The sequence below is a fragment of the Mercenaria mercenaria genome, chromosome 14 (assembly GCF_021730395.1).
Source record: "Mercenaria mercenaria strain notata chromosome 14, MADL_Memer_1, whole genome shotgun sequence".
Lineage (NCBI taxonomy): Eukaryota > Metazoa > Mollusca > Bivalvia > Venerida > Veneridae > Mercenaria > Mercenaria mercenaria.
Genome location: NC_069374.1, coordinates 47,527,119 through 47,554,691, shown reverse-complemented (window position 1 = coordinate 47,554,691; position 27,573 = coordinate 47,527,119). Strand labels below are relative to the sequence as shown.

Here is a 27,573-nt window from a genome sequence, read left to right as displayed (position 1 = left end):
TAATATACTGAATACTATTCAGTGAATAGGTAGTTATTAATAACCAATAGCTGTTTTGAAAGACAGCAAAACAAAATTGATACATGTAGAATTTCACAAATTAAAGTTCTAAATACAGAACTTAAAAGTAATATGAGCCGCACCATGAGAAAACCAATTTAGTGGCTTTGCGACCAGCAGAGATCCCGACCAGTATGAATCCAGACCAGCCTGCACATCCGGTTTCAAAGCCTACTGCAATTAGAGAAACCGTTAGCGAACAGCATGGATCCTGACCAGTCTGCGCAGATGAGCAGGCTGGTCTGGATCCATGCTGGTCGCAAAGTCGCTATGTTAGTTTTCTCATGGCACGGCTCATACATTCTCTTACATATCCACTTGTGTTAATCACATTGAGCTTTTCTTACATGTATCTCCATTCTTTAGTCTTGGCAAACATATAGATATCAAACATTACACATTTGAAACAAAACTTTAAACACTGCTTCCCATTCAAATTTAAAAATAAGGAGTTTACATATATTATAATGTTTATATACATATTTACAAGGTAGCCCAGTACACAAATTCGAGACTGGTTAAACTGGCCGTCTAGACAGAAGGCAGCAACGACATATAAGGCATGTCTAATCAGTCTTTTAAGGTTTTGTTTAATGTCACATCAACATAATGGTAGGTCACTTTCAAACTTCAGAGTGTGGAGGAAGACCCCAAGTGCCCCGGGGTAATTTTTAAGACATGGGCTTGCGTATCAGGTAAAAAATCATTTTCAGTAAACCAGTTTGATAGCTTCCTCTGTTTGAATCTACAGGAGTGGGGAGTAATTTGAAGCGAGCAAGCTTTACCACACATCCTCGGAAGCCCTATGTTATCAGTTTGAGCATTTAGAACTTACTTGAACATTTAAACATTTTATAAATGAAACATTATTTACAGAATATTTACAAGTAAATTACAACTGTAGACAAAACACTAAAGGTGCAAACTGTTTACATTACCAATCTGTTTCTGCATTCTCAGTACATTTTCTCACTTATATTCACATTTACAAGAGAAGAATAAACAAAAAATTATACCTTTATCATTTCCTTTTCAAGCTGGCTAAGCATATTGAAATGTTCATCACTGAGTAAATTGTTTATTTTGGAAGACAATCAAAACTACTATAAACATGTTTTCATAAATCATAGCGAAAAAGTAAATACCTATCTTTTGGCTACATAGTAATACTGTAAATCTGTATTCCCCGACTTATAATCATTTCCAAATTAATGATATATAAATGTATAGCCAATTTACTTATATCTTGATACAAGTTATATATTATGTACAAACAAAATATGTGACTGAAACAATTCAAATTCCTAGAGAGATTTGAAAGTAAGAAAATATATGTACAGTACACTTGTGATATCAAAACCTTAAGTTGTGCTAAAAGTCGTATAACATGAATGTAATAAATAGCAAATGTGTATTCCCTGAGTAACATAGCAAAATGCTAGGCATGAATAAAGTATAACTATGACAATGATATAGATAGCCAACATATTTACATGCAAGTTCAACAAAGCAGTGTCTATATGTATGTACAAAATAAAAGATATTTTATATACATCATACTGAACCTAATTTTCCTGAGTATTTATCTTTATGAACAAACTAAAGACAGTACGCAAAAGGCATACATTGCCGCTCATGTATAACTTGGGACTGTGACTCAAAGCAGACTTGGAGCAATGGTATAAATTATGGACTCTGGTATATACCAGATTAACTAAATTTGAACGAAAACTATCTTAAATGTATATATTTTGTAACCATAGTGATACTAACTCTAAACTTAAGTCAGTATTTTATGAATATTGTACACTAAATGCGTGTGGACATGCAAATATATGCATATTTTTTTGCCGTGCGCTACAATTGATTTATCACTTTTGGGCATGCGCAGAAGACCGCTCCAACTCTGCAATGAGTTACATTGATAATTTGAACATTCAATATGTTATGTATGATATGCATATTTACAAATAAGAGCTGTCGGAGGACAGCAGCTAACTCGCACAAATGTAAACAATAGGGTCATGATGACCCTGAATCACTCACCTGAGTATTATGAGCCACATGTTTCAAATGGCAAACTGATGCTTAAATATTACAAGGTCACAGTCTAATCACTTGAGGTCATCAGGTAATTACAATTAAACAGTCTAGGTGACATGATTTGGTAATTTTTTGAAGTATTTATTCCTATATAACTCACATAAAAAGTGACCCCAGGGTGGGGCCTCGTTTCATCCAAGAGGCATAATTTAAACAATCTTGTCAGATCCACTAGGCAATGCTGCATGCCAAATATTAAAGACCTAGGTGTTAAGCTTTTAGACAAGAAGATTTTATTCCAATATAAGTCTATGTTAAATTTAGGATTCCCAGGACTGGGCCTCTTTTCATCCGAGGGGCATATATATAATTTGAACAATTTGGTAGAGGAACACTAGGCAAGGCAACATAACAAAATATCAAAAGCCTATGCCTTGCAGTTTCTAACAAGAACATTTTTACAGTTTTTTCCTATGTAATATGTCTATGTAAAACTTGAGATCCTCGTGGCCTATTTTCACCCTAGAGGCATAATTTGAACAATTTTTGGAGTGCAACAAATACAAAAACCTGGAAGGGGAGAACAACACGTCGAACACCGGGGTGGTTGATATACTATTTATTAATTGATCTACCGGTTTCGGTCTACTAAGACATTCATCAGGATAAAAGTAGTGGACCACAAGACAATGCATTACACATACCAAATATCAAAAGCCTAAGCCTTGCAGTTTCAGACAAGATGTTTTTGGCCTATTTTCACCCCAGGAGCATAATTTGAATGATTTTGGTAGAAGACCACACGAAAGGGCGAGTGTAAAAGCTCAACTGACTATTTTAGTAGTTGAGCAAAACATGAAACAAGAGGGACTGGAAGGTCATGCATCGCTCACCTGAACTGTAAAAGTTGCTAATCACTACAAAACAGCTGAACCTATATGTACTAGTTTTAAACTATTCATTAATGTAAAATTTCACTTGGAGGATTATACTTCTACATATAAGATTTACATTGTTGTCTCGAAACATCACGAAACTTTTCTGCTAAGCTGTCTCCAGCCGGTCATGTGCAACAGTTTTGATATCCATGATTATTTACTTCTCATTGAAGCTGGGATCCAGTTAGTAATATACAGCCGATGATTTATAAGCTTGGAACTTTCACAGAACTGGGTCCAGTTAGTCAAATAGAACTGGTTGTCCTGTCTATAAAAACTAAGTTACTTAAACTGATGTTACTGATGCAGTTCACTTGAGATCCAGTTGAAGAATCATCATCTGGTTAATTTCCATTTTGAAAGTAATCATGGTAGCAAAACCAACTCACCCTTCATTGGTTCTGGAATCTAGGTACAAAATTACAACCCGTGGTCTGAAAATAATATCAACATGTTTTGTTATTTTGAAACATTTGCAATTATCAAATATTGTTTTTTTCGTACAGTGTCATTTTAACAAGAATGACAGACTTTCAAAAAATAAGCACGTCATCCAACTTGGCATAATTTAAAGGCCATAACCCAAGAGTGCATGAGGCGATTTGGCTGAGATATAATGCCCACAAACATTGTAAACAAGTTTGGTGAAGATCAGATGAAATTTTGGACTCTGTCTGCCAACCAACCGCCATAGGTGTTCACTTAATTCGCCCATTTCTTTCAGAGTTGGGTGTATAAAAATGTTTCAAATGACAATAATCGTTGTGAAAACTGGGTTAGGATGTAACTGTCATTCCTAAACACTTCAACTACATGCTGTCTGAGTAAAAACAGCGCAAAAGTAAACTCTTTTGATTACTTCAAGCATATCAAGAAAGATTCTGCAAAATCGAGCATGAAGTGTTACAGAGAGAGATAATATCAACTAAAATTTAAATAATTACACACAATTATTCCAATTTACGTCAACAAATTTCCATTTTCCATAAGATAATATGTGATAATCTGAGTGTGTAGCATATGGATTGGCTCTTATTTTAATTTCAGAACATGTAAAGTACTCAAACATTTATTAGCTTTTTATGGTGAATAATTTGTAAAGTAGAATTTTTTACTTCACCATTTAACTTACATGATCTTTGATGAAAGACTTTAACTTGTTGTTAACCTAAGTCAGGTTTTCCTTAAAGTTGATGCTGTAATTCCTTTACTCATGGAGAAAATCCTCTGTCAACTTTTTAGTAATGTTCATCTCTGTTGATCCAGAACTGAAACAAGAATAAACTACTGTTACAAACAAATCACTTGTCTACAAGTAAAAACAAAATTCCTTGACAACAAAATATCAAAAGTCAATATGCACAACAAAACATGATACTGAATCACTCCTGTGAAGTTTTGCTGAAATCTGACTCGCAATTTGATATGGGAAAGCCAGACAAGATTTTTCCATTTTTAGCTCTGGTGGCCATTTTGTGCTTTTAAGCAGAATGTGCAAGCGATATGAACTCTTAGGCGTGGTACTGATTACTCCTGTGAAGTTTAGTAGAAATCCAACCTGCAAGAAGCTGGGCAAGATTTTTCTACTTGAGCTCTGCCGTCCATTTTGTGCAACAAAGCGTATCATGCCAACAATCAGAACAACTAGGCTTGGTACTGATTACTCCTGTGAAGTTTCGTAGAAATCCAACCTGCAAGAAGCTGGGCAAGATTTTTCTACTTGAGCTCTGCCGTCTATTTTGTGCAACAAAGCGTAACATGCTAACGATCAGAACAACTAGACTTGGTACTGATTACTCCTGTGAAGTTTCGTAGAAATCCAACCTGCAAGAAGCTGGGCAAGATTTTTCTACTTGAGCTCTGCCATCCATTTTGTGCAACAAAGTGTAACATGCCAACTATCAGAACAACTAGACTTGGTATTGATTACTCCTGTGAAGTTTCGTAGAAATCCAACCAGCCAGAAGCCGGGCAAGATTTTTCTAATTGAGCTCTGGCGTCCATTTTGTGCAACAAAGTGTAACATGCCAACGATCTGAACAACTAGGCTTGGTACATTTTTGTGATATTTAATTGAAATCCAGCCAGCTGTTTGACCTGTGAAAGCTGGACAAGATTTCTCTATTTAAGCTCTGGCAGCAATTGTGCGCAGCGAAGGGGGAAGACACCATCGGTATGCACACCTAGGCTTGGTACTGATCATCCCTATGAAGTTTCGTCAAAATCTGTCGAGCACTTTGAGCTGTGAAAGCCTGACAATCTTAATGCAGACGACTGGACGTACAAACAGATGGTAAAGGTATGGGGAAGACATAATAATTTCGCCTCTAGTATTTTGCTTAAACATGTTGCATAATTTTTTTTTAATATTTTGTTTTTGCAAATAATGTGGTAAAAAATTGCCTAAACAACAGTTCGAAACAATCACAATACCAATCTTGTATAATATAATATATGTCTGCTGTAGCCAATTATCTATGACCTTTTAAAAACAGGTTCTACTTATTAACCAATAGGGCTGTGGATCGTCAGACAAGTGGCGATCCGATCCGATCCGCGAGTCGGGGCTGACGATTCACAGATTCGAACCACAGATCAAAAGCAACAACTTGTAAGGATACAAAAATGCAAGCCTGTTATTTTTGTACTGTTTTCTGTATGGAATCTAAGCTTTGCAGTTCTCATAGTGCTCAGTTTAATAGTTTTGACCTATGTTTAATGTTTTGCTCATTAATTAAAGTCAGGTTTCGCGGGTGGACTTCTGTAATGTCCGTACATTCTTGCAGATGAACGGTATGACGTCAGTCATTAATAATCACAATTTTTTAAGTAACAGTTCCGCATTTTTTTGATAAGAAAATTTTATTTCTTGGACAGAAATTTTGTATCTAACTTTTTATTGAATTTAGTTACTTAAATGAAAAATGTCTATTCGGTGGCAGGGGAGTACAGATTTGCGAATTCCACGTGTGGGTACCAGTGTTGAAATATCCATAGAAATCTCATGTTTGCATATTTTTCTTTGAAACTACTATGGACTATTGCAGATACTACAGACTACATAAAGATGACTCTCCGGTCCTATGCACCTGTCGCTTTCCATGCCAGATGTAGTGAAAATTGGCCAAATCACCCAAATTTTATAGACCAAAATTAGCCTAACCGGGCCTGACACTTTGAACTCTGCCATTCATCCATTTTGTATTTTTAAATCCAATTTCGTGGCATATATGTATAGTGCGAACATAGATGCACATCCAGGTGGTGTGGAATGTGTCTCCCAACCACCACTTTATTTCCCTAATTTTCACTTGAAAAAAGGTGGATGGATAACAGCCGAGCGTCTGGTCGACTTTTTGTTCTAATGTTTATGTTTTAGCCTGAACCGGAAGTACGGAGCTAGGAATTTTAAAACACCCGCCATGTAGAATCATTAACCGTTCCTCATTCCCCAGATATATTAAAGAATTAATAATGATAAATAACCAGTAAGATAGATATGCCTTTATATCTACCCTGTCCTGTTTATACAGAAAATCCACCGGGGCCAAACCTTCACTGTTTTGACAGATAATTTTAGTTCGAAAATAAGACTGATGCTAACTCTACCTAAGACATCTGTTTACATCCGGTTTAGAATCTGACAACGCGCAATCGTCTTAGATGTGCAAGAAAATTCGTTGAAGACGTTTAATTTGGCTTTAATTTAGCTTTCTTGATAGAATTTTACAAATTGCATGTATCAATGAAAAAGATCGCGATCCAACGATCTTGACAATGGCAAATATCCGTACTCGAAGTTTTGGTCAAACTCGTGGATATCCGAGTACTCGGATACTCGTTACAGCCCTATTAACCAAGAATAGTTTTTAATTGTCTAAACTTTGACTACTGCAAGGGTCAAATCTCATTTGCAACTAAGTCTATCAAGCTGGTAATCTGGAAAGCTAACCCTTCACTCTGATAGTCTGCAATCTGAAACCCTTAAGTCTGTTTACTTATATTCAGTGAGCTTTTGGTCTATCAACCTTCAATCTGTTTAACCTTTAGCTTGCTAACTTTAAAAAATGGACTCGTCTGTCATTCAATTTGGGTGATACCATTTCTTATTCGAAGAGGTGTTCACTGAAAATTTACTGACTGAAAAGCGAACAGTGCAGACCAAGATCAGCCTGCACGGATGGGCAGGCTGATCTTGGTCTGCACAGGTTGCAAAGGCAGAATCACTTTCCACCAGCAAGCTAAACGTTAAGTTACACTAAAGTGTGTTATCTTTCAGTCTGTTTGCCTTCATTGTGTTAACCTTCAGTCTGCTAGAGTTAACTTTCAATGTATTTACTTTTCTTATGTTAAAATTAACCTTCAGTCTGTCAACTTGTTATAAATTTCAATCTGTTTAAGCTGGCTTTCAATATGTTAACCTTCAGTCTGTCAACTTGTTATAAATTTCAATCTGTTTAAGCTGGCTTTCAATATGTTAAGCTTCAGTATCACTGAAGTGAATATTCACAAATTAACATGTGCTCTCACATTGTTTTGATGAGTTGAACATTTATGTCAAGTTTCTTTGAAATCCTTTAAGGGGTTCTAGAGTTACAGAGCGGAAGGGAAATTGCTAACCAACAGACAGACGGATGGACATTGAGGCGATAACATAATACATCGCTTCTGGTGTAATAAAAGGAATCGAGATCTTATGGTGATACAAGTTGTGTGCAAGTTTGGTTAAAATCAAATCATAAATGAAGCTGCTACTGTGCAGACAAGGTCAAAATTTTAGCCATTACAGGGGCCATAACTCTGGAACCCACTGGCCGCTTCAAGAAATGAACCAAGATCTTATGGTGACACAAGTTGTTTGCAAGTTTGATTAAAATCAAATCATAAATGAAGCTTCTATTGTGCAGACAAAGTAAAAAAAGCTATTTTGACCCTTTCAGGGGCCATTACTCTGGAACCCATTGTGGGATCTGGCCAGTTCAAGAAAGGAACCAAGATCTTATTGTGACACATGTTTTGTGCAAGTCTGATTAAATTCAAGTCCTGAATGAAGCTGCTATTGTGCAGACAAGGTCAAAATAGCTAATGCTGGCCCTATCAGGGGCCATACCTCTGGAACCCATGATGGGATCTGGCCAGTTCAAGACAGAAACCAAGATCTTATGGTGATACAAGTTGTTTGCAAGTTTCGTTAAAATAAAAACATAAATGAAACAACTATCCTGCAGAAAAGAAATTGTTGACACACAAGAATAGCAAATTCTGGCCCTTTAAGTGGCAGTAACTCTATAATCAATGATGGGATCTGGCCAATTTTTGAAAGGAAACGAGATATTATGCCAATACAAGTTTTGTACAAGTTTAATCGAAATTGCTTGCAAAATGTGGTCTCTATTGTGTTCATAAGAAATTGTGGATGGATGGACGGACGACGGGCGATCATTATTAAAAAGCTCAGCCTGTCACTACTAGACAGGTGAGTTGAAAATAAGCGCACGGACCTATACATTTTATTTCAATACAAGATATGCAATATGTTTTTTTACACCTAAGGTTCATCAAAATCTTCATTGTGGAAAATTTTCTATTCACAAAAAATGTTATGAAAGTTATGATTTTCTCATAGACTTCCATTATGCGCACATACCTAATTTTTCTAATCAGTCTAGCAAAAACTCAAGCACTATACACTATCTCTTTTTATTTGCTGAATTTTCTGAGTATATTTTGAAATTTTGAAAAATCAGTCAGAGTTTAATCAAATTCTACATTCAAATTTGCAGAAAACAAGAGATAACAGAGTGATCTTGGCGCCCACCATCGAGTCATTTTCAAATGTTCCAAATTTCAAGACTACTAAGCTCCAAATCCTAAAAGTAGGTAACTAATAACTATAACTAATAATCAAACCCATACCCTAAACAATCTGAGAGATGACGCCATTAATGAGTTATATGCAATTCATTTGTTTCTTATTATGGTACAAAGAATGCACATATTATTATTTATAGTATTATAACTAATAATTAAACCCAGAAATTTGAGTACTAAACAATCTACTAGGGTAGTCCATCCACTGCTGAGGTGTAACAGGAAAATAATGGAGAACTTGAATAATTATCTCATTAGTGTCTGCAGACTTTATGACCCTTCTACAGGTAAGGCCATAAAAACAATTAATTTCTTAGAGGGCCACTGGACATAAAATTATTATAGAAATCAAAATAAACAAAAGGCCATAACTTACTTAAAAATTGTTGAACTAGTTTGATTTTCAGTAGGGACACAGCTAGGGTACCAATGCATCATTCTGACAAAGATTGCTTAAAATCTTCCCAGTAGTTTCTGAGGAGATGCGATAAACAAGAAATTGTTAACGTACAGACAGACGGACCATGGATGCAGAGTGATCAGGTGGTGGGCTAAACAATTGATCCAAATGTTCAGAACTACCTTAACAAATACCACCTTTTTTATTTCTAAACGAAGCTTCTTCCTGGAAATGTATGACTATATATGATTTACCTGTTCCAACAGAGAGAATGCCTGCTATTTTTGGCACAGTGTACAGATTCTCCAACAACTCATCATGCCAGTGGATGTCACTGTACTTCTCACAGATGTCACTCTTAAATGTTTCCCATTCTAACACAACCAATGATGATATGTATAAAGCTGAAGAAAAAAGTTTTATACTCATTGCACGGTGAAAAATCTTTGCTTTACAGACTGAAGCAATCTAAATAGTAAGTTGTTTACACAGCCATAGCATTTTAAACATTCAATAAGTACCAGATATATATCAGAAGATAATTACTAGAAACACTTAAAATGTGTCTAAGAATTTTGAACACGCTGCATTTTAAGTGAAAAAACTTCAAAACATATATACATTAAGCTGAACAAATCCATTTTGAAGGTGTTCTCTCTTTAAAATAGAGACTCTTTTTATCCTAGTTTGATAAAGTATATGTGATATATATCTGATATTTCTGCAAGGTTAAAATGAGAAAAAATTAACCTCTAATGCCGCATAATAAAACACTTACTGAGAGACTTCAATTATTTTTCCATCTAAACAATTAACTGATGAAGACTACTGAGTAGTCGAAATATCTGTATTATAACAAGAGCTGTCCGTAAGACAGCCAAGCTCGACTATTCGAAATATTGTCACAGAAGCAGGAAATTATTACCCAAAATGTTAAATATCAAAAGAGTTTTAAGTTCCGAAACGGGACATAATTTGACCAAAATGCATATTAGAGTTATGGGACTTGATGCTATCAACTAGTTTTATAACCCCGAAGAAACATGTTAAGTTTCAATTCCATATCTGCATTAGTTTTGGAGATAGTAACTTGCATGTAAAACTTTAACCAGAATTTTCTAAGTCCAAAAGGGGGCATAATTTGGCTAAAATACATGTCAGAGTTATAGGACTTGACCCAGTGAGGTAGGTAATTGATCTAGAAAAAGAAAAAATAAGTTTCAAATCTATATGCCTTTTAGTAATAGCTGTATGTACTTGCACGCAAAACTTTAACCAAAATTTTCTAAGTCCAAAAGGGGGCATAATTTGGCTAAAATGAAGGTCAGAGTTATGGGACTTGATTCTATCAACTAGTTTAATAACCCCGAAGACACACGTGAAGTTTCAATTTAATATCTGCATTAGTTTTGGAGATAGTAACTTGCATGTAAAACTTTAACCAGGATTTTCTAAGTCCAAAAGGGGGCATAATTTGGCTAAAATAAATGTCAGAGTTATAGGACTTGACCAGTGAGGTAGGTAATTGATCTAGAAAAAGAAAAAATAAGTTTCAAATCTATATGCCTTTTAGTAATAGCTGTATGTACTTGCACGCAAAACTTTAACCAAAATTTTCCAAGTCCAAAAGGGGGCATAATTTGGCTAAAATGAAGGTCAGAGTTATGGGACTTGGTGCTATCAACTAGTTTTATAACCCCGAAGACACATGTGAAGTTTCAATTCAATATCTGCATTAGTTTTGGAGATAGTAACTTGCATGTAAAACCTTAACCAGAATTTTCTAAGTCCAAAAGGGGGCATAATTTGCTCAAAATACATGTAAGAGTTATGGAACTTGACCCAGTGAGGTTGGTAATTGACCTAGAAAAAGAATAAATAAGTTTCAAAGCTATATGCCTTTAAATGATAGCTGTATGTACTTGCATGCAAAAACTTAACCAAGGTGTGACGCCGACGCCGACGCCGACGCCAGGGTGAGTAGAATAGCTAGACTATTCTTCGAATAGTCGAGCTAATAAAATAATTGAAATCTGACCAGTCTTGTCTGTGTGTTCCACTTACCTTATTCTTTGTATATCATATTTTTTTATTTAGTAAGTGTATACTTGCAAAAGGGGAGCGGTACCGTGGTCTTGTGATTAAGATGTCAGCCACTCACTCCAGGGGTTGTGGGTTCGGTTCAAGGCCCACTGGGGTAATGACCACGCCCTCTCATATGACACCTGTGTTGGGTTTTTCAGGAAGCAAACTCGAGAGTGATCCAAATAAGCTTGAAGCTTTCATCACATTTGTGTTAAAATAAATTTGCATAAACTAAGTGTATACTGTTACAAAGAGCCAACATTTCCTAAATCACTCATTGTTCTTTATCCTATCTTAATTGTAATTCAAAATTTAAGCAATATATCATAAAATCTAATTCATCATACTTCTCTATGGAGACGGAATCCCTGCGGCAACACCAAAGCAAATCTCCTGTATTATATTGCACTTCACACGGGTATTAAAGCTCTGATTCCAGATCAAGGCGACTAAATTTATTGTTCCATTTGCTGTCACAAGACCCAACAGTTCCTGCAATTCAATCAATACGGTCTATTTAACTGGTACTCATCGGCAACCCAATGCACACACATGGCCTAGATATGGGACATAGCAGACAGCTCGGATAATGTACACCTGAAAATAGTTAACCACAGATAACATGATAATTTTGTGGTTATAAAATATTCATGGTACAGACCAAAACATGAAGCTATTTTCGCAGTGATATAAATTCGTAAATTGTAAGATTTGAAGACAGATCGCACAGAATTTCATTTTGTTTATTTGGATTCAATTTTGTGGCTTGGAATAACAATAAACTTCACAAAAATTTGTCTATCATGAATATTAATGATTTCATGTTACATTTGTGAAAACTGACAGATCTAATATTGTATCATTCATCTGTAAATCCTTATAGTTATTACTAAATTAAACTAGAGTTGTCACAGGAGTGAGGAATTATACCCCCACATTATTGCCTTGTCACAGAATTAAGCCAATGTCCAAGCCGAACTTGCTTGACCTTTGACCTACTGACGTCAAAATCAATAGAGGTCATCTGCTGGTCATGATCAACCTCCCTATGAAGCTTCATGATCCTCGGTCCAAGCTCTGACCTTTGACTTCTGGAATTCCAAACCATAATATTGAATCAATTGGAGCACTGAATTCTTCATGTGAGGAAGTAATCCAGTTGGCTTACGGAAGGTCAGTTGTTCCACTCAGGTAACAACTCCTGATGAAATAATGTACAGAGATGTATCTGCGGTCTTGAAAGTCAGCATATATGATCTACAAATCTGACGGTGTGATGTTTAACCCAACCAGAACCAAAGACATGTATTAAGCTTGAAACCCAACCAGAACCAAAGGCACGTATTAAGCTTGAAACCCAACCAGAAACAAAGACACGTACTAAGCTTGAAACCCAACCTGAGAAACAAAGACACGTATTAAGCTTGAAACCCAACCAGAACCAAAGACACGTATTAAGCTTGAAACCGGACCAGAACCAAAGACACGTATTAAGCTTGAAACCCGACCAGAACCAAAGACACGTTATTAAGCTTGAAACCGGACCAGAACCAAAGACACGTATTAAGCTTGAAACCGGACCAGAACCAAAGGCACGTATTAAGCTTGAAACCGGACCAGAACCAAAGGCACGTATTAAGCTTGAAACCGGACCAGAACCAAAGGCACGTATTAAGCTTGAAACCCGACCAGAACCAAAGGCACGTATTAAGCTTGAAACCCGACCAGAAACAAAGACACGTATTAAGCTTGAAACCCGACCAGAAACAAAGACACGTATTAAGCTTGAAACCCAACCAGAACCAAAGACACGTATTAAGCTTGAAACCCGACCAAAACCAAAGACACGTATTAAGCTTGAAACCCGACCAGAAACAAAGACACGTATTAAGCTTGAAACCAAACCAGAACCAAAGGCACGTATTAAGCTTGAAACCCAACCAGAATCAAAGACACATATTAAGCCTGAAACCCAACCAAAACCAAAGACATGACGTAATAAGCTTGAAACCCAGCTAAACCCAAAGACACATATGAAGTTTGAAAGCATCTGTCGCAGGTTCTGAGAAATATGCTTTTATAATTGATGCAAATTTTAACCTGAAATTCTAAATTAGAAAGAGGCATAATCTTGTCAATCTATCAGCTGCAATCTACTGGTAAAGTTCTGTATCTAAAAATGTCAATGTCCTCTGAGGTCATATCTAATGATGACAAATACAAGTCTGAAAGCATAAGGCCTGGTAGTTTTAGATAAACTTTATATGCAGCATTTGTGGTAACAAAAGCTAACAGCTGTCCATAAAACAGCCAATGCTTGATTATAAGAAGCAGGAATATTACCCAAAATGTTAAAATATCTGTAGACTTTCCAGTGTCTGCATTAGTTTTGAAAGTAACACATTAAACTTTAACAAAGATGTTCTAAGTCAAAAAGGGAGCAAATATTATGCCAAAATAAAAGTCAAGAGATAGTACCTAAGTTTTTCAAATCACAGGTTTCAAGTTAAAAAGCTTTGAAATGAAGACAAAGGTCCATATATTTCTCAAAAACAGAAATATAGACAATATTTTAACCAGAGGTGTGGAGTTATGAGCATTTAATATTTTCATGTTAACGAAAATTTTGTGATCAAGGAAATGTAACTCTTCTTGAACATGGAGAGCATAAACATCAAAGGGACATAATATAGTCAATATTTTCTAATTGGGTGCATTTGATTTAACATTCAACTTTGATCTGGATTGCTAAATAATGATCCATGATACTGTGTGCTAAAAATTTAGAACATCTGGAACAGTCTATTAACAGCAAAACAATGCTTTCGCAGAATCTAAATAATTAAGCTCTAACTGGGACTCGAACCCAGGACCTCTCACACCTAAGGCCGACACTCTACCACTTCCCTATAACAGCAGTAGCTAATAGCTATGCAGTTTAATTGCTGGATTACATTGCGTGAACTGGAACAATAATCGGTGAACTCGGGATTATCGGCGTATTCGCTTTGTTACCTAACGGCAATTTTTGTGTAAAGAAAAAATATAACCTAATGCTGCCAACGTCATAATCGGTCAAATCTGCCCAAATTTCTCTGACGTGTTGTTCAGAGTATGAACTTACTAACTGGTAGTACCAGTGAAATATTACTTACACTGAATCTTTTATATTTGCCCTTTTTGCAGCTGTAGAACGGCAAAGACGGTGAGTTTTGGCCAAATATAAGTAATTATTTTACCAGTTTTGAGAGGATTTCAATTGATGGGAAATTACAGTTACAAACTAAATACCTTTCTGCAACACATGGAGTCATTAGCATTCACTGTCAATCAGTATTATGACTAAGATCGACTGTCATTCATTCATTTCAAAGTTTCATAGACAGAGTCCGTTGTTTACTTTTTTATCGTAACCGGTGCACTTGTAAAAATCACTTTAGTTTGAAAAATCAAAGTATGCAAAGAGCTATGGTACGGTCTCTAATGTTATGGGACCAGGTTTTTTTTAGGCCGTTTTTATAGCTGTTATTCGGCTATATTCCCAATGCCAGAAAGTATGTATTTTTCCCAAATTGAGTGCAAAAATTCCCAATCTACATTCTGAAAACAAATTCATCAAAATTGCACAAAAATTGACCAAGTTATCAACAATTTTGTAATGGAAGTTTCAAGTATGTTAGAAATGTTCTACAATGAGAAACAATTTTAGTGTATGAGAAAGTGCTTAAACAAATCCTAAACTATATCCTTTGGGACTAAATATTTCCCAATTTGGAACATTTACGCATCAAAATTCCCAATTTTGGGGGTATAGGCTATGTTCCCAAATTAGCTGGAAAAAACCTGGGGACTGATGTTATCACTTATATTTGTAAGCCCTATAAGTCTCCTTTGAAGTTTCAATTCAATATCTGCAATAGTTGTTGAGAAAGTAACTTGAATGTCAAACTTTAATCCGGATTTTCTAAGTCCCAAAGGGGGCATAATTTGGCCACAATGCATGTCAGAGTTATGGGTCTTGATGCTAATCCCCAGTTTTGTATCCCCATCGACACAATGTGAAGTTTCAATTCAATATCTGCATTACTTTTGTAGATAGTACCCTGCAAATAAAAGTTAACATTAACCAGAATTCTAAGTCCAAAAGGGGGATAATTTGCCAAAAGTACATGTCAGAGTTGTGGGACTTGACCCAGTGAAGTTGGTAAATTTTTACTTAGAAAAAGAAAATAATAAGTTTCAAAGAATATATATGTCTTTTAGTAATAACTGTATATACTTGCATGTAAAACTTTAACCAGAATTTTTTAAGTCCAAAAGGGGCATAATTTGGCCAAAATGTAACTCAGAGTTATGGGACTTAATGCTTTCCCCTAGTTTTGTATCCCGAACAACACAATGTGAAGTTACAATTCAACACCTGCATTAATTTTGTGGATAGTACCCTGCTAGCAAAAATTTGACCAGAATTTCCTAAGTCCAAAAGGGGGATAATTGGCCCAAAATACATGTCAGAGTTGTGGGACTTGACTCAGCGAGGTTGGTAATTGACTTAGAAGAAGAAAAAAAAGTTTCAAATACATATATATGTCTTTAAGTAATAGCTATATATACTTGCATGCGACACTTCAACCAGAATTTTTTAAGTCCAAAAAGGGGGCATAATTTGGGCAAAATGTATGTCAGAGTTATGGGACTTGATGTTATCAACTAGTTTTATAACCCTGAAGACACAATCATGTGAAGTTTCAATTCAATATCTGTAATAGTTTTGAAGATAGTAACGTGCATGCAAATTAACTTCAACCAGGAATCTCTATGTTCAAAAGGAGCATAATTTGTCTGAATTACATGTCTGAGTTATGGGACTTGATGCTATCATCTAGTTTCATAATCACGAAGACACATGTGAAGTTTCAATTCAATATCTGCAACAGTTTTGAAGATAGTCAACCTGCATGCAAAACTCAAAACCAGGAATTTCTAAATTCCATGTTCAAAAGGGGGCATAGTTTATAATGGTCAAATACATGTCAGATATAATAAGGGACTTGATGCTATCACCTCCCTAGACCCTTTATAACCCCGAAGAGACACATGTATCTTATAAAGTATGACGATATTGAAAAAATGCCCATCAATATGGTATGGTCCGGACACGAATTATGATGGACGGACGGACAGGTGGAAAGACGTGCGCGCAATCACATAGATCTATTTTTTTTTAAACTAGAAATGTACGTGTCTATGGGGCAGAGATGCCCCCACTACATGAAAAAAGGACACAGATCAAATTTGGGAAAGCATTATGTTGCTTAAAAAAAATGCAAATAATAACCACATATAATGTACATATAAACATATATCCTTTCTTAATATTTTTAGATACAACTCCTTTCTCTTCGTTACTGTAAATGACTGTAGGTAAATTATTTTCGGAGCTATGCACGACAAAACATTAAAATGAAAATTTTTTCCAGGTCAGGGGCCATAACTCCTACAATACTGAATGAATCCGGACACGACACCCCAGGTGCACAACTGCACATGCTGACCAACATTACTGTAAACTTTGGTGACTCTAGGTCAAATATTTTTGGAGCTACGCGCGACACAACATTAAAATGACCAATTTTTAACTAAGTCAGGGACCATAACTCCTACATGACTGAACGAATCCAGACACAAAAAACCCAGGTGCACATCTGCACATGCTGACCAACATTCCAGTAAACTTTGGTGACTCTAGGTCAAATACATTTGGAGCTAAGTGCGACAGAACATTAAAATGACCAATTTTTAACTAAGTCAGGGGCCATAACTCCTATATGACTGAATGAATCTGGACACGACACCCAAGGTGCACAATTGCACATGCTGACCAACATTCCTGTAAACTTTGGTGACTTTAGGTCAAATATTTTTGGAGCTATGTGCGACACAGCATTAAAATGATCAATTTTTAACTAAGTCAGGGGCCATAACTCTTACATGACTGAACGAATCCGGACACAAAAACCCCAGTTGCACAACTGCACATGCTGACCAACATTCCTGTAAACTTTAATGACTCTAGGTCAAATACTTTTGGAGCTACATGCGTCACAACATTTAAATGACCAATTTTTAACTAAGTCAGGGGCCATAACTCCTACACAACTGAATGAATCTGCACGCAAAACCCCAGGTGCACAACTGCACAGTGTCATGCTGACCAACATTCCTGTAAACTTTGGTGACTCTAGGTGAAATACTTTTGGAGCTATGCGCGACACAACATTCAAATGACCAATTTTTTACTAAGTCAGGGGCAATAACTCCTACATGACTGAATGAATCTCGACGCGAAACCCCAGATGCACAACTACACATGCTGACCACCATGCCTGTAAAGTTTTGTGACTGCACGTTAAATATTTTTTGGAGCAACACACAACACAACACTAATATGACCATTTTTTACAAAGTCAGGGGCCATAACTCCTACCTGACTGAATGAATCTGGAGGTGAAACCCCAGGTGCACAACTTCACATGCTGATCAACATTCCTGTAAAGTTTTGTGATTCTTTGTCAAATACTTTTGGAGCTAGGCGTGACACAACATTTTCGGAAGGACGGACGGACAGACGGACAAGGGCAAATCTTGGGGCATAAAAAGGAGGAGTCTTCTTACATACTGACAGGTGGCGGGTCTTTTTTATAAATAGATTAGAATCTGCGTGCAGTGATTATGCCAAACTGTCTTGTCAAATTATGAAACCTTTCAGTAAGTTTCAGGCCCAAAATCCTAATAAACATCTACAAAAGTATTATTTATAATAGTAAATTTATTATTTACTCAATTTATATAGTGTATTAAAAAACAAATAAAATAACTTACTTGTCTAATAAATCCATGTAGATATGAAAACGTCCATCCTCTTCTTCTATGCACAACTATTTTAATAACTCCTTTTCCTAAATCTGTAAAATTAGAATTGATTTTCGTGTCTATTTCACTCGCAAGCACGGCTATTTTTAACTCTGTACTGGTTTCCCAGTAGTTTCCGGACCGAAATCGCTATTTTTTGCCTGTAACTTTCAAACAAAACATAGTAGAAACATAAATTTTTTACAGAAAAATACCTAGGTTCTTCATTAACACCATGCAGAACTTGTATTACACTTGCGTTCATAACACAAATGTAGATGAGGGCTCAATGGGGGCAATTAATTCCATTACTATCTCAGTTAGTCCGAGTAGTTTTCCGGACCTTTCATTGCACAGTTGTAACCCTTCTCTAAAAGCAACCATTTCCGATTTCGTTACATATATTCAAAATTAAAACATAATCCTAAGGCGAGATGATGATTAGAAAAAATATTTCAAGAATTTAACAAATACTAGATTTATAATACGCTCATTACAGTTACGTCTACTTACGTTTGAATGACGTTTGCAACGTCACGCTAAAATGACGGGACGTATTGAGCGAACTGGTAATATTACAAAAAAAGAAATTAAGACCTTTTAATACAGTTAACAACTATTTTCTAAAAAACAACAAGACCGGTCTCAGAATTGGTAGTCTAACGCCCTGTCCACTCGGGCATGGACATTAATGCTAAAAAATCGATTGATAGACGGTATCGTAGGTAAATCCCTGTCTATTTTGGTTCTTTTTTTCAATCGATGATTGAATGCCGTAGTTAAGTGAAAAGGTCGATTTTTCTGACTTTCGTTGTTTTTACTGTATCGTCTGTAAATGGGAGCATCAGTTGACTGATGTTTACCTTCAAAGGGCCTCAACTTCTGCGCATGCGCACTGTAACTGGAATTCCCCTGCGGTTGACAATCTCTTTTGCACATTACATCTAAGTAAGTTAAAACAACCGGGATTTTCAAATAATAAATAAGTTCGGTAATGCTAGGTTTTCGCTGCTAGTTAAATGCAACAAATGTCTAGATAATATGATATTGTTACCCAGATGTTTTACTACGGCGTAAATGGTATACAGCACGAAATGCGAAAGGTCCGGAAAACTACTTGGGTCCGGAAACTACTGGGAAACCAGTACATACATGTCATGTGTCATGTCGATGTGTTATGTTTTATGTTACATATATTCAATGAGTAATTTTTATAAAATATTTCTACACTATCAGTCCAAGTTCCCTGGTTAACTTAATGTACTCGACTTCCAGCTTCAGTTGTTTGAAACTCAAACGTGTACTTGTTGTCGTACTGATTGATTCTATCAAACGTGACCACGAAATTCTCCGATGTTTTTATATATTTTTTAACGTCTGCAAATTCTGTTTTCGGTTTTATATTACAATTTATCATTCTTACTGTCACTGAGTGTGGAAGTTTCTCTACTACCTTAACTAGATTACGTAATGATGAACCAGACATTGTTACCTTCCACAAGTAAACAAGTTCTATATTCACCATTTCCGATGACAGAGACAGTGACCTTTCACCTAGGTTGATACCCCACAACCTAACTTCTTTCACTTGAACTAACAATGGTAATGTCTGCAGCAATGTTTCAATGTCACCGGAAGATTCTAGATAACCACAACTAAATGTGTGTAGTTTACTGGCTGCTGGCAGCTCTCTCAGCAATGACGTGAACAGACCGGGTTTAGATAAATGTCCTACAACACAATCCTCTAACGACGATACATTCACTTTTAATTGTGACACAGGTATAGTGCTCAATCCTAACGTCCTTAGATCTGAATGCTGGGAAAAGTCCAAATTCATTTCTCCGCAGGAAATACCGTGTGTGACACAGTATAAGTTGTGCAATCTAATCTCCGCCATTGATTTTCTGTTTATAATATAATTCAGAAACTCCTTCAGCACATCGTGCTCCATCTTGAAACATTCGATATTAATTGCTCGTAACTGAGAAATATTCTGAACTGTTTTAGACAGTTCACTGGAACAAGAACTAAGTTCGTGTATTAAGTTATTACCTTGCCATGTATGTGATAGAACAGTTACACATTCCAACGACTTGTTTGTCAACAACCGAATGATTTCCGCTTCCTTGCATTCTCCTTCGTAATAGATTTTCTTGACACTGTGCAGGTCATCAAGTTCACACTGATCGATAAGTTCAAGTAAACAACGAATGCCTTCTTTTTCGATACTTAATGACATAATATTTCTTTTATTGTGTATCACCAGCTGTTTTAAATTCAAGAAGTGATTTTCTTGTTGACATTCTTTATCGATGATAAAATCCTGGAAACAAAGAGAAGTGTTGTCCGTGTTTTCTTTCAAACAAGAAATGTACATGTTTTGTATGTCTATCAGAGGATTAACGTACCTGGAATCGTAGTCTGCCATAGATCTGTATGTTCTCGTTATTTGATCTTCACTGATTACACACATTAATTCGCGCGATATTGAAGACATGATTTCTGCATTCATTCCACTGATGAAAATAAACACTTTCGACATATCAAGAATATTTTGTACACTGTTAAATTTTCGTTTGACTAATTTTTTGACATCATTTTCATTTTGGCAGCTGATGTACAGTGCACAGAAATATTCTTGTACAGTTTTGTGGGAAAACGAAACTTTAGAACTTTCACTGGTTAATTTTACTTCCTTACTTTGTGTTAATATTCCTGAGAGAAAACATAGTTTCAAATCATCATTGCTTAAAAACCTTTCAGTGACTGACTGACTAAATACTAGCGTGCTTTCACGTTTTTCACTGAATAATGTTTCAAATGCTAATTGTCCTAAAGCTTGCAGAAGGGTGTAGTTTTTCTTACAATGTACATGTTCTCTGAAATATTGTGAGATATCACTTCGTGGTGGTTCGCGCGCCTGCTGCAGGGCTGGATATTTTTTAAACGTTCGTTTCAGGAGCAGTTCAACAATTTGGCAGTATAACGCATATTTAGATCTTCCTAGATCTATTCCATCACACCATAAACACAGAAGATACATCAGTAGAAGCGGAATAACTTCCAAATCCGAAATGCCTTTACGTTTCACAGTGGTGTTAAAGTCCTGAATGTGTTTTCCTTCGTTATTGTCTCCAGTCAGAAGTGAGATCACACTTTTCTTTAACTCTGTAGCAGACGTTTTGTTAAATCCGACAAGTTCCAACTTTTGATCTATTTGACTTGAACTTAAACTGATAACACTCAACTTCCACGGTCTAGTTGTTGTGAGGATTGTACATTCCCTAGCTTTCCTGTGTGGAATGTCACGTGGTCCTAGCTTACAGGTGGTCTCAGGGTGTATCCACTCGTCTAAACCATCAAGGATTACCAAGCCTTTACCCTTAGAAAGAATAAATTCAATGTCGCTTACAGTTACAGAAGTGTGTGCTAGTCGTGGAATTATTTGTTTAACGATCATCTTATCAATGTCACATTCCTCAGAACAATCACGTAACGACAACAAGAACACAAACTCAAACTCTGATATTGCCTGAATATCTTCCTCCTTAAAGAATTTTTCATCACTTTTGATACGCTTTTTGGCTTGACACCATGTCAACACGAGTCGCTTACTAAATGCAGTTTTTCCAAAGCCAGCATCAGCAGTAAGGTAAATTTCACGACATGTTTTGTTTTTCTTGTAGAACACATCACGGAGGTAGTTGATCTTTGATTTAATTTCGTTGCCGCCTCCGAACGACGTCTGGATCTCCACTGAATTCATGTCCGGCATGACGTAAAACTTAAGTAGAGGCGTGTCTTTTTCTTCTATCAATGGTGAAAGAGGCAGAGTATGATACTGTTGCCTGTAAAGAGTTAGCAAATCTTCCGTCAGGTCTGAAATATAAACAAACATCGTTCAAATACTTGTACGTGTATTACAAATTAATTTATTCTCTGGGCGGCAATTTTTCTTTCTTGAGGAGCAAATTAAAAGGGTGAAACAAATGAAAGATCCTGATAAGTATGTGTGGATTGCGCAGTATTTATTTCATGAATTTATGCAACACTTGGTCATGTTTACTAAAAGTTCAAGTCGCCATATGACCTATCATGTGTCGGTGCGACGTTAAATCCAACGAAAAAAAAAAAGAAAAAAAGTTCATTGTTAATTATTTGATTGGATAATATACCTCGCGCAATGGATATCATATAATGTATGTACATGTTCGTGTCTGATAAATCGTATTTGAATTATCGTCACAGCGTAAATGTAAGGTTGACTATCAAATACATTTACAATGTTTAATGTTTTAAACCGTGCATTTATATGTATGACCAGCATATATAACATATAACGCAAATTCAAATTCTTGCAAGTGCGTTGCATGGGAATGGACTATCTAGAGTGCATGATTCCAATAACGCCCTACAACTGTTAACGTGTTTCTAACAATACGTTGTTTTAAAAAAAACTGATATCTGAGCTAAACAAATATGAATACAATACAACTACAGCCCGATTATCTCTTTTTTTTACATGATATTTCTATTCTTTGATTCAATTTGCAGTCAGCTCTACTACTGCTATGATTATTTAGTTACCTTTACTGCAAAAGCAACATGTTCCTTCACCTGCTGCTGTCATTCCTTACTCTCTGTACTGCGACTACAAAATCCATGATTCTACTACTATTGTTTTCATTAATAACTCTCTGTACTACAACCTAAAATCGATGTTAAAACGCGAAATTAATCTATCAGTTTCTATTTCTATATACAAACACACACATATATATACTAATTTCACGTTAAGCCCTTGAAATGCAATGTTATTGCTGCGACTGTTGTCATAGTGTATACTGTTATTATGAATACAATGTTTATATTGCTCCTGTTGTCATTGCTTATTGTCTATACTGTGACTACAAATGCAATGTTCATACTGCAACTGCTATTATTGCTTACTGTGCATACTATAATTATGAATGTCATGTTTCTATTGCAACTCCTTCATAAATTACTAACTCTCTGTACTGCGCCTACAAATGTCGTATTTCTACCAGTAATGCTGTCATTGCTAACTTTGTATATTGCGCACATTCCATTTTCTTGCCTCGACTGCTAACTCTGCTAACTCGCTATACTACAAGTACAAACGCCATGTTTCTACTGCTATGCGGTTCATTGCTAAATTGCTATACAAACGCCATGCTTCTACTGATACTGCTGTCATTGCTAACTTGCTATACTGTGACTACAAACGCTACGCTTCTACTGCTATTCTGTCATTGCTAACTTGCTACACTGTGACTACAAATGCCATGCTTCTACTGATACTGATGTCATTGCTAACTTGCTATACTGTGACTACAAATGTCATGCTTCTACTGCTATTCTGTCATTGCTAAATTGCTATACTGTGACTACAAACGCCATGCTTGTACTGATACTGATGTCATTGCTAAATTGCTACACTGTGACTACAAACGCCATGCTTTTACTGATACTGCTGTCATTGCTAACTTGCTATACTGTGACTACAAATGTCATGCTTCTACTGCTATTCTGTCATTGCTAAATTGCTAAACTGTGACTACAAACGCCATGCTTCTGCTGATACTGATGTCATTGCTAAATTGCTACACTGTGACTACAAACGCCATGCTTTTACTGATACTGTTGTCATTGCTAACTTGCTATACTGTGACTACAAATGCCATGCTTCTACTGATACTGTTGTCATTGCTAAATTGCTACACTGTGACTACAAACGCCATGCTTTTACTGATACTGTTGTCATTGCTAACTTGCTATACTGTGATTACAAACGCCATGCTTCTACTGATACTGATGTCATTGCTAAATTGCTATACTGTGACTACAAACGCCATGCTTCTACTGATACTGATGTCATTGCTAAATTGCTACACTGTGACTACAAACGCCATGCTTTTACTGATACTGCTGTCATTGCTAACTTGCTATACTGTGACTACAAACGCTATGCTTCTACTGCTATTCTGTCATTGCTAAATTGCTATACTGTGACTACAAACGCCATGCTTCTACTGCTATTCTGTCATTGCTAAATTGCTATACTGTGACTACAAACGCCATGCTTCTACTGATACTGATGTCATTGCTAAATTGCTATACTGTGACTACAAATGCCATGCTTCTACTGATACTGCTGTCATTGCTAACTTGCTATACTGTGACTACAAACGCTATGCTTCTACTGCTATTCTGTCATTGCTAAATTGCTATACTGTGACTACAAACGCCATGCTTCTGCTGATACTGATGTCATTGCTAAATTGCTTTACTGTGACTACAAACGCCATGCTTCTACTGCTACTGCTGTCATTGCTAACTTGCTATACTGTGACTACAAATGTCATGCTTCTACTGCTATTCTGTCATTGCTAAATTGCTATACTGTGACTACAAACGCCATGCTTCTACTGATACTGATGTCATTGCTAAATTGCTACACTGTGACTACAAACGCCATGCTTTTACTGATACTGCTGTCATTGCTAACTTGCTATACTGTGACTACAAACGCTATGCTTCTACTGCTATTCTGTCATTGCTAAATTGCTATACTGTGACTACAAACGCCATGCTTCTACTGCTATTCTGTCATTGCTAAATTGCTATACTGTGACTACAAACGCCATGCTTCTACTGATACTGATGTCATTGCTAAATTGCTATACTGTGACTACAAACGCCATGCTTCTACTGATACTGCTGTCATTGCTAACTTGCTATACTGTGACTACAAACGCTATGCTTCTACTGCTATTCTGTCATTGCTAAATTGCTATACTGTGACTACAAACGCCATGCTTCTGCTGATACTGATGTCATTGCTAAATTGCTTTACTGTGACTACAAACGCCATGCTTCTACTGCTACTGCTGTCATTGCTAACTTGCTATACTGTGACTACAAATGTCATGCTTCTACTGCTATTCTGTCATTGCTAAATTGCTATACTGTGACTACAAACGCCATGCTTCTACTGATACTGCTGTCATTGCTAAATTGCTATACTGCGACTACAAAACCCATGCTTCTACTGCTATGCGGACATTGCTAACTTGCTACACTGTGACTACAAATGCCATGCTTCTACTGATACTGATGTCATTGCTAACTTGCTACACTGTGACTACAAACGCCATGCTTTTACTGATACTGTTGTCATTGCTAACTTGCTATACTGTGATTACAAACGCCATGCTTCTACTGATACTGTTGTCATTGCTAAATTGCTATACTGTGACTACAAACGCCATGCTTTTACTGATACTGTTGTCATTGCTAAATTGCTATACTGTGATTACAAACGCCATGCTTCTACTGATACTGATGTCATTGCTAAATTGCTATACTGTGACTACAAACGCCATGCTTCTACTGATACTGATGTCATTGCTAAATTGCTATACTGTGACTACAAACGCCATGCTTTTACTGATACTGCTGTCATTGCTAACTTGCTATACTGTGACTACAAACGCTATGCTTCTAATGCTATTCTGTCATTGCTAAATTGCTATACTGTGACTACAAATGCCATGCTTCTACTGCTATGCGGACATTGCTAACTTGCTATACTGTGACTACAAATGTCATGCTTCTACTGCTATTCTGTCATTGCTAAATTGCTATACTGTGACTACAAACGCCATGCTTCTACTGATACTGATGTCATTGCTAAATTGCTACACTGTGACTACAAACGCCATGCTTTTACTGATACTGCTGTCATTGCTAACTTGCTATACTGTGACTACAAACGCTATGCTTCTACTGCTATTCTGTCATTGCTAAATTGCTATACTGTGACTACAAACGCCATGCTTCTACTGCTATTCTGTCATTGCTAAATTGCTATACTGTGACTACAAACGCCATGCTTCTACTGATACTGATGTCATTGCTAAATTGCTATACTGTGACTACAAATGCCATGCTTCTACTGATACTGCTGTCATTGCTAACTTGCTATACTGTGACTACAAACGCTATGCTTCTACTGCTATTCTGTCATTGCTAAATTGCTATACTGTGACTACAAACGCCATGCTTCTGCTGATACTGATGTCATTGCTAAATTGCTTTACTGTGACTACAAACGCCATGCTTCTACTGCTACTGCTGTCATTGCTAACTTGCTATACTGTGACTACAAATGTCATGCTTCTACTGCTATTCTGTCATTGCTAAATTGCTAAACTGTGACTACAAACGCCATGCTTCTACTGATACTGCTGTCATTGCTAAATTGCTATACTGCGACTACAAAACCCATGCTTCTACTGCTATGCGGACATTGCTAAATTGCTATACTGTGACTACAAACGTCATGCTTCTACTGCTATTTTGTCATTGCATTGCTAAATTGCTATACTGTGACTACAAATACAATGTCTCCATTGCTACTGTTGTCGTTGCTAACTCTCTTAACTGCGACTACAAACTTCATGTTTCTACTGCTACTGATGTCATTGCTAACTCTATGTACTGCGACTACAAGTTACATGTTTCTAATTGTTACCTCTCTATAGTGTGACTTTTAATGCCATGTTTCTATTACCATTGCTGTCATTGCTAACTCTTTATACTGTGACTACAAAATACAAATGCTAGGTTCCTACTACTACAAAGTTCTATTGCTACTGATGTCATGGCTAAACCTCAATACAGCGACTACAAATGACATGCTCCTATTTTCACTGCAGTCATTGCTAACTATACTGCCATTGGCAATTCATATTTCTACTTCAGCTGCTGTAATTGCTAACTATACTGCCACTGACAATGCATGTTCCTTGCTATTGATACTGTTGCTGGCAATGCATTTTTTACTTCCACTGCTGTCGTTGCTGACTTAGTATATTGCCACTGGCAGAGCGTGTTTCTACTTCCACTACAGTAATTGCTAACTATACTCCCACTGGCAATGCATGTTCCTACTTCCACTTCTGTAATTGCTAACTATACTCCCACTGGCAGTGCATGTTTCTACTTCCACTTCTGTAATTGCTAACTATACTCCCACTGGCAATGCATGTTCCTACTTCCACTGATGTCATTGCTTAACATATTGCTACTGACTATGCATGTTCCTACTTCTACTGTTGCCATTGCTTACTATACTGCCACTGGCAATGCATTACCCTACTTCCACTGATGTCATTGCCTACTGTACAGCCACTGACTACGCATGTCTCTACTTCTACTGATGTCATTGCTTTCTAT

At 36.5% G+C, this 27,573-nt stretch overlaps 1 protein-coding gene across 2 annotated transcripts; it reads right to left on the bottom strand.

Moving 5' to 3' along the window:
• On the bottom strand, positions 1 to 23,084 carry LOC123527437 (uncharacterized). Of its 2 annotated transcripts, none has more exons than XM_053523434.1 (7): positions 22,900 to 23,084; positions 19,452 to 22,191; positions 18,280 to 18,422; positions 11,745 to 11,994; positions 9,567 to 9,716; positions 4,174 to 4,309; positions 1 to 3,475 (listed from the first exon to the last, which is right to left on the bottom strand). In XM_053523434.1, exons 1-2 carry the CDS (start codon positions 22,940 to 22,942, stop codon positions 19,565 to 19,567), a joined length of 2,670 nt encoding a protein of 889 aa, XP_053379409.1. In that variant the 5' UTR covers positions 22,943 to 23,084; the 3' UTR covers positions 1 to 3,475; positions 4,174 to 4,309; positions 9,567 to 9,716; positions 11,745 to 11,994; positions 18,280 to 18,422; positions 19,452 to 19,564. The 2 variants fall into 2 exon arrangements, with proteins under 2 accessions (XP_053379409.1, XP_053379410.1); XM_053523435.1 differs by having other exon boundaries at positions 11,745 to 11,889.
• Between the last annotated feature and the right edge of the window lie 4,489 nt (positions 23,085 to 27,573).